This window comes from Macadamia integrifolia, chromosome 11, assembly GCF_013358625.1.
Source record: "Macadamia integrifolia cultivar HAES 741 chromosome 11, SCU_Mint_v3, whole genome shotgun sequence".
In the NCBI taxonomy this organism is placed as follows: Eukaryota; Viridiplantae; Streptophyta; class Magnoliopsida; order Proteales; family Proteaceae; genus Macadamia; species Macadamia integrifolia.
Window position 1 is genome coordinate 28,717,343 of NC_056567.1, and position 12,274 is coordinate 28,729,616.

At 38.2% G+C, this 12,274-nt stretch overlaps 1 protein-coding gene across 2 annotated transcripts in view; it reads right to left on the reverse strand.

The window, feature by feature from the left end:
* The window catches only part of LOC122094085 (lysine-specific demethylase JMJ25-like), a 16,053-nt gene extending 10,939 nt beyond the window's left edge, over positions 1–5,114 (reverse strand). Inside the window, exons 1-6 of one of the 2 annotated variants that reach the window (XR_006144616.1) lie at positions 4,111–5,114; positions 3,873–4,018; positions 1,886–1,994; positions 1,646–1,778; positions 1,511–1,574; positions 680–1,421 (exon numbers count right to left, since the gene is read on the reverse strand). Coding sequence is in view for 1 of the 2 variants with exons in the window: in XM_042664741.1 (XP_042520675.1) it covers positions 680–1,421; positions 1,511–1,574; positions 1,646–1,778; positions 1,886–1,994; positions 3,873–4,018; positions 4,111–4,743 (1,827 nt within the window). In the remaining variant the exon portion in view is untranslated. The remainder of the gene's footprint in view (positions 1–679; positions 1,422–1,510; positions 1,575–1,645; positions 1,779–1,885; positions 1,995–3,872; positions 4,019–4,110) is intronic. The other variant, XM_042664741.1, reaches the window with a different exon arrangement.
* Between the last annotated feature and the right edge of the window lie 7,160 nt (positions 5,115–12,274).

Sequence of the window (12,274 nt, forward strand, 5' to 3'; positions counted from 1 at the left end):
AAAAAAAAGTCGGATACAGCCACCTTCTTACTATTGACTGGGTGATACTTTCTCTTTCACCTCTTCCCGTGCCAGAAAAACTCCTCCCAATCCTTCAGAACCAACCAACACTGAATCTTGACCCATGGCATGGTTAAAAGGTAGTAGGTAAATTAGATAATTTGTCTTGAGTTCACATCAACTTACTTCCCTTGACCACTAATAAAATACAAATTCTGTCTTCAAACCATGCACCACCAGAGAACAAAAAAAAAAAATGGCAGCACCAACGACCTATCCGCTAAATGCATAAAAAAATATGCCCCATCAATTCAGTAAACACAACTCAGTAGCCAATGGAAGGAAATCCTTTTAAAGATGGTGACAAGAACTATACCATTAATAAGTCTCATGCTGAGGGAAAATCAGAGAACACACATTACCCTTAGCATCAGACTTATACAATAGAACAACTGTTGCAGTCTATTGTATTCGTCAATTATTTCATTCTTTTTCAGCCTCACCACTATGGTCCAAACAATATACTCATCAAAATCAACCAACCAAACTCAAAGAAAGGGTAAAAATAAATAAAAGAAAAGGTTCTGATAAATAGAATAATAATAGAAAAAAATCCCCCACTGCCTTTAAGGGAACCAATATTGACAAGTAACAGTTAATTCAATTTGATAATGCTGACCTCACACCAATCCAAGCAATCAGTGGCTTTCACAGTCTTGATATCATTCCCAGGTTTCGCGCTGCTCCTTTCAAGAAAACTGTGGAACATGACCACAGGATCCCAGCTCAAGTTTGATGTATTCTGGAGCACATTACGAACTATTACCGGCTGACCTTTACTTAAATGTTTTTGGAAATGTTCCAGGCTTTCATGCTGAAGATCCTCCACAGTTGGACAGTACAAGAAGTTATCATCAGAATCGACTCTGGCAGCTGCTTCTTGCAACTTCTCATCAAGTCCCCCAGCTTTATCATGCATGAGACTACATAAGGAGCAGTGTGGTGAAACATCTATAGTTTCTGGAAAGTCATAACTGCAGGCTATTTCTTCAGCATTTATTTCCAGTTCTTCAGTCCAATTTAATGGGAAAACCCTTCTCAAGTCCAAGAGGCTTTCACCACAACCACCAAGCTCCTTGGGTGGGCAAGAAATACAGCTGTCACCACTATATTTCCAGTCTGGAAGTGTTGCAGAAGAAGCTAATACTGCACTACCAGAGCTTTTCATGACAGAGCCTATCTGCCTCATTGCTGGAAGAAGCTCACCAGTAGATGCACAAGCTTTCCTTTCAAACCGGACTTCTCCAATTCCTCCAGGTAAGGTGCCTTGACGTATATCTCGACAACAACTAAGGCAGAGATCATAGGAACAATTTGAACAGCTTCTATGGAAATCCAAGATGGAAGATTTGCAGTTATCACTGCTCCAAAAGTTGAAAAATCGATCAAAATCCTAACATTGGAAAAGCCAGTTATTGTTAATTACATCAAAATGGAGTATCAAACGTACCAGCAAAGCTGCTCATCATTACCACATTTTGCCTGCAGAATCTCAATGTCGGCTGTTGTTTTTCCTGTTAGCAGAGAAAAATATTAGTAAAGACTTAAACAGGAACAGGGACTAGGCAGAATCATTGCATACAACCTTTAAGTTTTGCCTCTATTTCCAACTCAATCCTATGTTCCTGGTTGATTTGTTTCAGAACTGGAAGAAGCAGACAGACCAAATAATGAAAATGTAGGATTTTGGTAACCTTATCTTCACCTTCCAAAAAACACTGAAAAATAGGTCCGCCAGGAGGGGGAGTTAGGCCATATATAAATTTGTGTGTCAGAAAGCAATAATGAATTGAAAGTTTGAAACCAATCACATCACAACAGATACCTTCAATGCAATCTCTTTTGGCTGATTATTCAAGCACATCTTACAGTTGCACGAGCAACGACAAACGGGGCAAGCCATCTTAACTTCTTCAAGTGGCAATTCAGAATACCTAAATTTGGTTTAATGCAAGCAATGACTGTTAAATTGACTAAGTACAAGAAAGGGACATTAACAGTAGGTCCATAATTATTGTACAACATTGTAATCACCATGCTCGTGTCAAGCTGTTTTCGTATCCAATATAAAAATATGTCTGAACCACACACTTTCTTTACAAATTAAGATCCACTTAAAATATTACTCAGCTGTCAACCATTGGAGAAGCCTAAATATGTGAAGCATCAAACTTCACAAACTAAGGTAGACTCGAGAAAAAAAAAATCTTCATCTAAAACAAGACCAGACCATGAAATACTTCAATCAGGCTTCTATACCACAGTATACATTGCACATATCATTGTTGAACCTGCCAATATTGATTCTAATAAATATACTCTGTGGTATGTATTCTCAACCAACTTCTTCATATGATCATGGATTACTTGGTCAAAAAACCTGGTAAAATAAGAAAATATGTGAATTATATCCAAAGGCTTGTGTTTTAGTAATTCCATTGAATATTTCATACCATATAATAACAAAAATGCTGTATACATTCTATTTGGACAAATAATATCAGTAGAAACTCTCAAGACTTTGATGCTGTTTTAATTAAGAGTTCACGGTATCAAGACAATTTCACATTGCTAGCATAGAGGCGGGGAGGGGGAAGACAGAGAAGGTGGGAGGATGGTGCGGGGTTTGCAGCGTAGGGGAGAGGGCAGGGGTGGGGGCTGGTGTACAAGTTTAAGATGCGAAGGGCAGGAGGGAGATGCAGAGAGGTGAGGCAGGGGGGTTAAAGAGAGATGGCCAGGGTGTGCTGCAGGGTTCGCAGAGGAGGGGAAAGGGCAGGGGTGGGGCATACGTACAAGTTAAAGATGCAGAAGGGCAGGAGGAGATGCAGAGAGGTGAGGCAGGGAGGAGGAGGAGGAGAAGGAGGAGAGCGAGAGAGAGAGAGAGAGAGAGAGAGAGAGCAGGACGGGGGAACGTAAGGCAGGAAGGGGGAGAGAAAACACTGTCACAGCCCATCTCAGGTAAAATTAGACAAAAGTAATTGTAATAAAAAATAATAGTAGTAATAATTATTTTCCTAAATATTATAATAATAATAATAATAACAATAATGATAAATGTAAATATTCATGGACTGTGAGATAGCTTCAAAGAAAATCACAAGAATTTGGTTTCCTTCTTAACATGAATTTAATCACTTCATGAGAATTGCATAATCCATCCAAGTTATGGAATGATTGCCATCACTAGGTGTCAAGGCCAATTTCCCAAACCCATCACCAAAGTTCAGCTGAACTTTTTGACACAAACAATATGACTCTTTTTTACATTTTGTCTCCTCTTAGCACTGTTAATTTTGACAGAAAATGAATTAATCATAAATCCCCAATTGATGATATTTTAATTGTATGAATTTTTCTGTTAAAATTTATGCTTTATAGTTTTCTTTATTAGTTTAATCAGAGGACTCAATTTTGATTCACACAGTTCACTTCGATATGTATTTATATGCCAATCTCTTTTCTTTAGTCCCAGTGGACTTGGCAAATTTTGATTTTGGTTCAGCACTCCTGCAATTAAGTCGCTTCATTTTATCATGTTATATCTTCTCTAGCTTACTCCAGTGGTAGTTCAGTTTATACAATGGTCATTATACCTGTCTGAAAAGCACCACTATGTTTGACACTATTGTTTGAAATCCCAATTGCTGTTCTAGCCTTCTAGGGGAAAACAGAATCACAATGTCTTTGCAATAGAATGCTAGGAGACAGTAGAAAACCTAAAAGCATTCAAAGGAGGAACCTTAAAAGAACTGAAGCTAAACCATTTAGGCCTGAACACGGGAGACATTCCAGAGTTTACCAAGGAACGTTACCATTCACGAATGCAATCTATGCAGAAAGACTCTCTTCGGCAATTCAAACAATGAATAAGGTTCTCAGCATTACTTCTTCGGCACCGATGGCAAATCTTTTTCCCACCTCTCCTCGAATTCAATATGCTTCTCCCGCAAGGAAGAATCTAGAAAAGAAAAAAAAAATGTTAAGAATAGAAAGAAGAAACATCTGCATTTTCCCATAACAAAGAAGTATGATAGAGCTAAGCGGAGACACCTGTAACGGACCAACTGGTAGAGGCTCAATGTTCTTGGACCGGAAGCAGCGTCGTGTAAAAGAAGCATAAGAATCAAGCCCTAGTTTTCCATCGAAAGACAAAACAGCATTGCCAAAATCCCTGACGGGAGCAGGGGAAATGGCCATCAGTCCATTGGGCAGGTCCCTCATAAACTCTCTCCCATTGTTACTTCCCTCGGAAGTTCGCTTCTTTTTCCTCTCCATTTGCCTCCGCAGAAAAACCCTTATCAATTCCAACTGCAAGTCACCCTTTTTCGACTTCATCTTCTTCAAAATCTTTATCAGAGAGTCCGCCACCCGAACTGCACGCGTCCTCTTCAACACTTTCGCCAAATTCGCCTTACCCTTCGGCTGAATTCCAAGATTCTGAAAATTAAAACCTTTCCTTCCGGCGACCGCGAACGAAACTTCGGCGGCTTTCTCCCGGAGGGTGTTCCTCTTGAGCTTCATAGAAGGAGGAACCTTCTTCTTGGACTGACGCAAGCGAGCCTGATGGAAGTGAAACTCACAGACGCTTCTGTTTTCCATGACTGGCATCAAACACCTCCAATCTCTACCGTCACTCCTCCGGCAACGGAGATGGTCCGGCGGAGCTTCCCCGTCGTCCACCATGGAAAATGCCGATCTTATCCTACCCGTAAAAAGGAAACTGAAAAAAAAATTGAGGAAGAAGGCGACAAGAGAGAGACAGATTACTCCCCTTTTAGTGGAATAACAGAGAGAAACAGAGGAAGAGGAGGACAAGGGCTAGAAGGGTTTATTGTTTTCATTGTAAGACTAGAGTTACTATATATTTATTGGAGAAAGGTAAGACTTAGAAGAGGGTTTGCACTTTGCATCATCATCGTCATCATCATATTTAGAGAGAGAAATTGATTGAGAGAGAGAAATCCCTCTCTAGATTTTAAGATTTGAGCCTTTCCAAATCCCTTCAACTACGTATCTCAATTCTCATCACACCCAATGATCTATCATTCTATTCCAGATTGCGGAATCTGCGATGGCATTTTTTGTTCCCCAAAATACCCCTTCACGTACCACTCTCCCAAGAGTCCCAACCAGGTAAAACTCCTCTGTGACTCCCTCTCTCTCTCTGCTGCAAATTAACGTGTCTCTCTCTTTCTCTCTCAAGCTTCATCTTTAATGTAGTGATAACCTTAACAGCACTAGGAGGGCACGTAGCCATTGTTTCCTTTACTTTCAGTTGTGATCTGTTACATGCAAGACTTGTTAATCTCTGGTTCACTACTGCATGGCATGCACAATGGCTTCTTATTATGTCTCCCTAATATGACTAAGAAGAGATATCTAGCAAAACCTCTACAATGTTCATAGAACTGGGAATCTATGACAACCCATCACAAGAATTTCATATACTAGCATTCTAGTTAATTATATCCAATATTCTATAAATTGATTGTTTTGTAAAAGTAGGAAGAAAATAAATTATAAAAGACAAACTTAGGAAGATTTGCACTACCTGGGGTGTTGCTTATTTGTAGGACAGCTCAGAACACAAGAATCCTATTAGTCTCTAATCTCTATATAACTATTTGCCCACTAGTGCTTGTGTGCTGAGATTTCAATTTTAGATTCTGATTGATTGGTACTTGGCAGCTTCTTCACATTATTTGATGATATTAGAGATCTTTTCTTCTTCTTCATCAATATCCAGTTTAAGTTTCCCTTGCCCTTGAATCTTAAAATGGATCGGAATTGGACTGATAATAACTCTCTCCTTCTCTTAAGGGGATTCATTGCTTTATAACATAGAAGGTCTAGCTTGGAAGTTCAAACCAGATTAAAGAGTACTAAGAAGTGAAAAAAAAAAAAAAGAAGAGGTGGAAGAACAAACCACACACAACAGAAGAACACAGTAATTAGAAGATTCATTTATAAATCAAGATTGATCAATTTAGAACCCAAGGTACACATTTGATGAAACTAACAGTACTCTCAAATTAGCTGACCAGCATTAGATTCTCCACAACAATTACCTGAATTTCCCACACAAGTACACATCACTCTTTTCGAATTCTGCACGTGTTTTCATGCACTTTTGCTTCGGTAACAAGGGAAAGAAGTAAACAGTTTGGCTGACTCCCTTGCCAAGCAAAGTTAGTCCTTAACATGTAGAACTGATTGGCCGTCATCCACTCCTTGGTTTCTTGAAACTTATAATTCGAAACCCATATGCGATACACCTTCTTATGAATAAATTTTTCTTTACCCCAAAAAAATTACCAGACCCAGAGAATCATTCCCAATGGTTATGATACAAAAGCAAACCAAATGCATTTATCTTCATTTTTTTTTTCTTTTCTTTTCTGGTAGATGTTACATGTATGTTATCAGTATTAGTTATTCAATCTCATTTTTTAAATCCTTTATTTATTTACAGAATATATGTATACGTGGATATTCTTCTCATAATGCATGCATTTTGTTCATCTGAAATAACAATATCTCCGGCTATAAAGGTCACCACAGAGAAATGGTCAATGGTCCATAAGATGAAAATAAAAGGGAAAAATTATAGAAATTCAAGAAGATTGGAAGGGAAAAATGAACCTGTTGGGCATGGCTGTGATCTGCTGCTGCTTCCTTGAAGAACCCAAAAACATGATTGAGTGCAGCGCTGGTAAAACAGTCCACCCTGCATAGATATATAGAGACATAGATGGAGCAGATGATGGAGGAGGGAAGGGATTGGAGTAGTCATCAACGCTGCACTCAACGATGCTTTTGTGATGGTCATCATTACCTTAAGAGTGAGTGTCTCTGGTGCTTTCTCTGCTTCCTCGTAGTGCTATTGGATATTTGGATATAGAACTCATTACCTCACCTTAAGAGTTGAAGATTGGAACTGAAACAGCTTTAATTTATATAAGGCAGCAGCACCACCATCACCACAAACCACTTTCATTTAAACTACATTTAAGTACATTTAGTACTCCATAGTATTTCACTTGTACTACATGATATATTATTTGGCGTAAGAACCTTGTACTGCTGGTGTGAGAAACATCAACATGCGGAACCAATGAGAGGATGTGCGTCAGCATCTTCAGCACCCCTAGATGCGAGTAATTTCATCTTTTACACACCCAGTCTTTAGCTGCATGTCTCCTATGCCAGCAGGACAGGGTTCTAAGGTACTTGTTTTCTTTCTCTGTCAGCCGATCTCTCACTTAAGGCTTCTAATTAATTCCAAAGTAACTCTAAATTTCTTACCGTAAACCATAATCATCAGGAATCAGCTTTTGTGTACTATCAGAATTTTCTAGAATACTCAGTAAGGATGTCAAACGGTCGGTTCAGTTGATTTGAACCGATTTATTGGGCCCAAAACCAAACCGGAAAGTTAGTTTTGGTTATCGGTCCAGTTTCTTATCGCTTTTTTTTTTTTTTTTTTTTACATCCTTCTGTAATCAAACTAATATCGGTTTTAATCTGGTTTTGAGTTTAATTTGACACATTATGAAATTAACGGTAAAAAATTTGCTTTTTTTGGGGATTTTTGGTTTCTCATCGGGCTACTATCAGTCAGGTCTTGGGTTTTATTGGGTTCGATATGATTTTTGGTTTCAATATTTACACCTATTTGGTCTGGTTCGGATTTAATTTCTACCAGTTCTAAAATACTCAACCTGAAAACAAACCATTGAAGATTCAATTTGATCTGGGCTAACCCACCGTTTCGGGATCAGTCCAACCGGTTCAGGCTGAACTTCGACACCCTTGATTCTCAGTATTTTGCTTAATCCCCTCAAACAGTAAACCCTCCTAGATCTTGTACTGCACAGCGAAATTCTCAGTACTTTTGCTTATTTTCTCGTACAGTTGTACAGTTTGATTAAATATTAATCAAGTACTATCAGCCCTTTTATAGTTTATAAGTTCATAATACTGTGTTATGGTTTGTTCGACTTCGACGTTGTTATGGTTCTTCTAATTATTTATTATTTTTACAAAGTGAAAAGTGAACCAGGAAGCAAATTAATGACCCAACGTCAATCAAAGGGGCGAGATGATTATTTTACAATCCCATGTGTCTGGATGCAAGGGTATGTTTTTGGGCGAAAAACACATCTCCTATAATCATATAGGGAAAAAGAATGCTACCCGTTTGCGTGTGTTTATACTCAGACAAGGGTGGGAGAAAAAGATTGCAGTGCGCCTAACCTCATTCATTGAGGATTCCTCTGTGTGGCTTCTCATTGGTCTGTGTGTTGATGCAGTGACCACGCAAGCACGTAGCAATCTCTTATCCAGTTATAAATAATAAGCATAAATAAATAATATAATATATAATTAGGAGAGGGTGTTCCCACGACGTGTGGAAAAACCCAGTACAAATTGTCCCATAAGGGAGTTTTCAGAGGAGAGAGAGTGTTGTGGGCCCCCATTTACGTGAGAAGGCATTTAAAAGAATCCTGAGTATCTTTTTCCTGACATTATTGCAAATTGTTATGACTAACCTGGTCCATCACAGCCAGGCTCCATCAAGAGAGGGTTGGGCTTGGATGAGCCTGATAAGGCTTAAATACCTGGCTCAACAACGGGCTTGAATGGGCCTTGCTGGGTTAAAGAGACATAGTGTTTGGGCAGAAGTTTAAAACCCGGCTTGGCCCAGACCCGATTACACCCCCCTGAATTGGCATCAGGATCCTCTCCAATACCCCAACGTGCTCAATGTGAATCAGACGGTTGGATGGTTCTGGGGTGTCTAAGTCTTTCCAATCATTCGATATGCACTGGGGTGCTAGGCATGTTGGAGAGGATCCAGATCCCCTAAATAGTATCTTTAAGGCCCCAACTGTAATGCAGGGAGAGAGAGAGTGAGATGTGTGGCAATTTTGATCTTTCATAGATGTGTGGCATGAGAACATCTATGAAAAGCGCACTCATGAATTTAGTGATATAAAGGCTCAATTCTCAAATTGGGGTCAGGTTTCGTTCGAAGTTCAAACTCTATTTGTGGTACAAAAACTGAAAAACACTTCAATTTGGATCTGTTTTTATTTTCTTTGATTTCTGAATATTTTTTATTTCTGGGAATGCGCTTGTAGATCTAGTACTTGAATAGTTGAATGGTTAAATGGGCTGTCACGATCTTGAAAGTACTCTTTCTTTTTTTTTTTTTTTTTTTGCTATTCAATCCTACTGAGGGCCACAGGCCAAGGGTCTACTGTCCTCTTATGTTCGGGCTGCAATTTTTGTGGTTAGATAACTCTATGTCTCTATTAGGAACTTGCTTCTTTCTTGGTCCTACAAGTAAATTCCAATTTACTAGCAAATAAATAAATTTTATTGATCAATGACTGAAGGAATATTTTTCAAAACATAATCCAAAAGCAAAAGTCATGAGGGGTACAACTTTGGCCCGAGCACACCCAGAGCCCAAATAGGGCTTGGGCTGAGATATCTTGCCCTGAGAGCGAACTAGGTTGAGAATTTTTTGTCCTTAGTTAGGGTTGAACCGGGCCAGGATTGAGGTCTTGGGATGAGCCTAGTCCTATCTTCTTCTTCTTCTTCTCCCTGGCCTGCCAAACCTCGCATCTTGCCCCCCTTCCCCACCCCCCTGCATCTCTCTTTCCCCTCTCCATGCTCAGGGCCAATTAGGGTCAACCTGGCCTGGCCCTGAAGGCGGGTTAAGATTGGATTTTTCAAGCCCTAAGTCAAGGTCGGTGCGGGGTTGGGCCTAGCTAAGGGGACTCACAGTTGGGTTAGGGTTTATCTTGTTGGGAAATATGGATGATTAAAACGAGAATTCGATCCCTCACAGTGACTAAAACACAATGAATCAAAATAATAGGTAAATTGACATACCTATAATGCGAAGGGTAGATCCTAAAGCACAGATGAATAATTTCTAGAGGGCAACAGAGTTGAACTACACGGAGGAATTCCCTTGCTATGGTCTTCTGTAGCCTTTTACCTTTGGATTTCTCTCTCGCACCAACTCTTGTGAGGTGAGTTAATGCTTTCCAAAAAGGTAAGCGGTGGCTGTAAGGACCATTAGCACTATATATATAAAGCCCCTTTGATCATAATATATTCTCACAATGGATTGGGCTAGGGCTATTCCACTTATAGTAGACCGATAAAACTATGGCCCAATAAATCATCAACATTAATAGCCCTCCCAATATAATATGTCCAAGTAGGATAATGTTCCCATAATTAATTTTACAACTCAGTCTAGTGATGGAATTGTGCAAATCCTTTATCAATGTCCAATTAGTTTATATTTGTCTTTTAGGATAAGTAATTTATTGTGCAAAACCTTTATTTAAGTGGTATCTCATAATTATGTTGTATCTTTCTTAGAACGATTGATGTTTTTTTTTTTTTTTTTTAATGAAAATAAAATAATTGATGCGAATTCAAGCTTAATAATCTCAAGAGAATGAAAATGAAAACTTGTGTGCTATGTACTCTCCAGTACTTAAGTTATGCAACTTGGATATAATTTTTGTTGGACAGTTGGAAGCAATATTGTATAGGCTTATTATATATGTTGCTTATTATTTATTTACATACCCACATGCCATGCATGTACTCTGCTCGAGTACTATTATACCATCCAAAAATATGTGTATAATTACATGGCTTTTAGATTCATTTGGCAACTTTTGTGCAATGGGAAGCCATGGGTTGAGATGGTGTATCCAAAATGTTTTATATGTTGATGTATTATCCTTACTATTATTAATGTGGTAGCAATAGACATGATAACTTGTTAAATAATCGATCGTCACTTCTTATGTATTCCATACAGATTGCTCTTAACTGGAATGCTTTTTTTTTTTTCAGCACATGTGGTTGCTTGGCAGATATGGTTTGCTGATAATGTATTACAAGGTTGCTTGGAAGTTGAAACTGAAAACATACGTTTTACAAGGTTGCTTGGAGGTTGAAACTGACTCCCCCATCACCCCGAAAAAAAAAAAGGGCATGGAAAATACTGCTTCTCGTAGGCGTGGAAAAAATTTCTTGTTCTTAACCTTTTCGTCTAAATGATACCTATATAGGTGTATTTAGAATTTGACACATTCATTTAACTACCCCTTATCTTGTTCCGAAAAGATCTTTAAGATATGGGTGGAAAAGGGTTTTCAAAAGTAATTTAAAAGTAACTATCATTTTGCCATTATCAAAAGTTCTCATTTTCTAAACATATATTTTTTTTTTCTAATGTACATGTGAAATGATAGTATATACTATATACCCTTGTTGTAAAGTATGATTACAAATCATTTGACGTGTCAATATGAAATTCTCAAACATATATATAGCCAAATAGCCAATTGGGTTGAGTCCTTTACATGCATTCTACACAAACACATATACAATAATAAATAAATAAAATAATGGAGCAACCTAAAAAAAAATCTATTTTACGGTATTGTTGTTGCGTTATGATGCATTTAAAAATGACTTATCATCATGTTATTTTATTAAAAAATGTCATTGTTTGATACATTTTTCAAGTATGCATGTGAAATGATAGTATATACCTTCATTGGAAAAAAATAAAATTTATGCTATATAGAAAAGATAAAAAAGTATAGATATATACAAGCAATTTGACAATAAGAAAACCCCTAACATATACAGCCAAGTATCCAACTTAGGTTGAGTCCTTTACATGCATTTTTTGTTTTTTGGGTAGGACCTTTACATGCATTTCCACCCACCTAAATATATATATATATATATATATATACAACAAAAAAATAAATTAACCTGTAAGATAAAGTGGGGGAGCAAGACGCCCCCCCCCCCCCCAAAAAAAAAATAATTACAGTAATGTTACAATTAATTGGGTCAATTATCTCCTACGTGGGACACTCTTACCCTGGGCATCTTCATGCATGATGCGTAGAATCTCCTCTGGAGGATTGTCCCTCCAAATGCATGGTTTATCCAAATGATGCCCCATCTTGGCAAGCTTATCAGCAACCCTATTACCTTCCCTGTAAATGTGAGTCATGTAGCAGTTGTTCAACTCAGGTATGATCAAATTGATATGGCTTGCATGTCTCTGAACTTCTTCTGACCTGAATCTTCTCCTCTGTGAGATTATCTCCACCAAAGCCTTAGCATCACCTTCCAGCCATACATCATACCAACCATT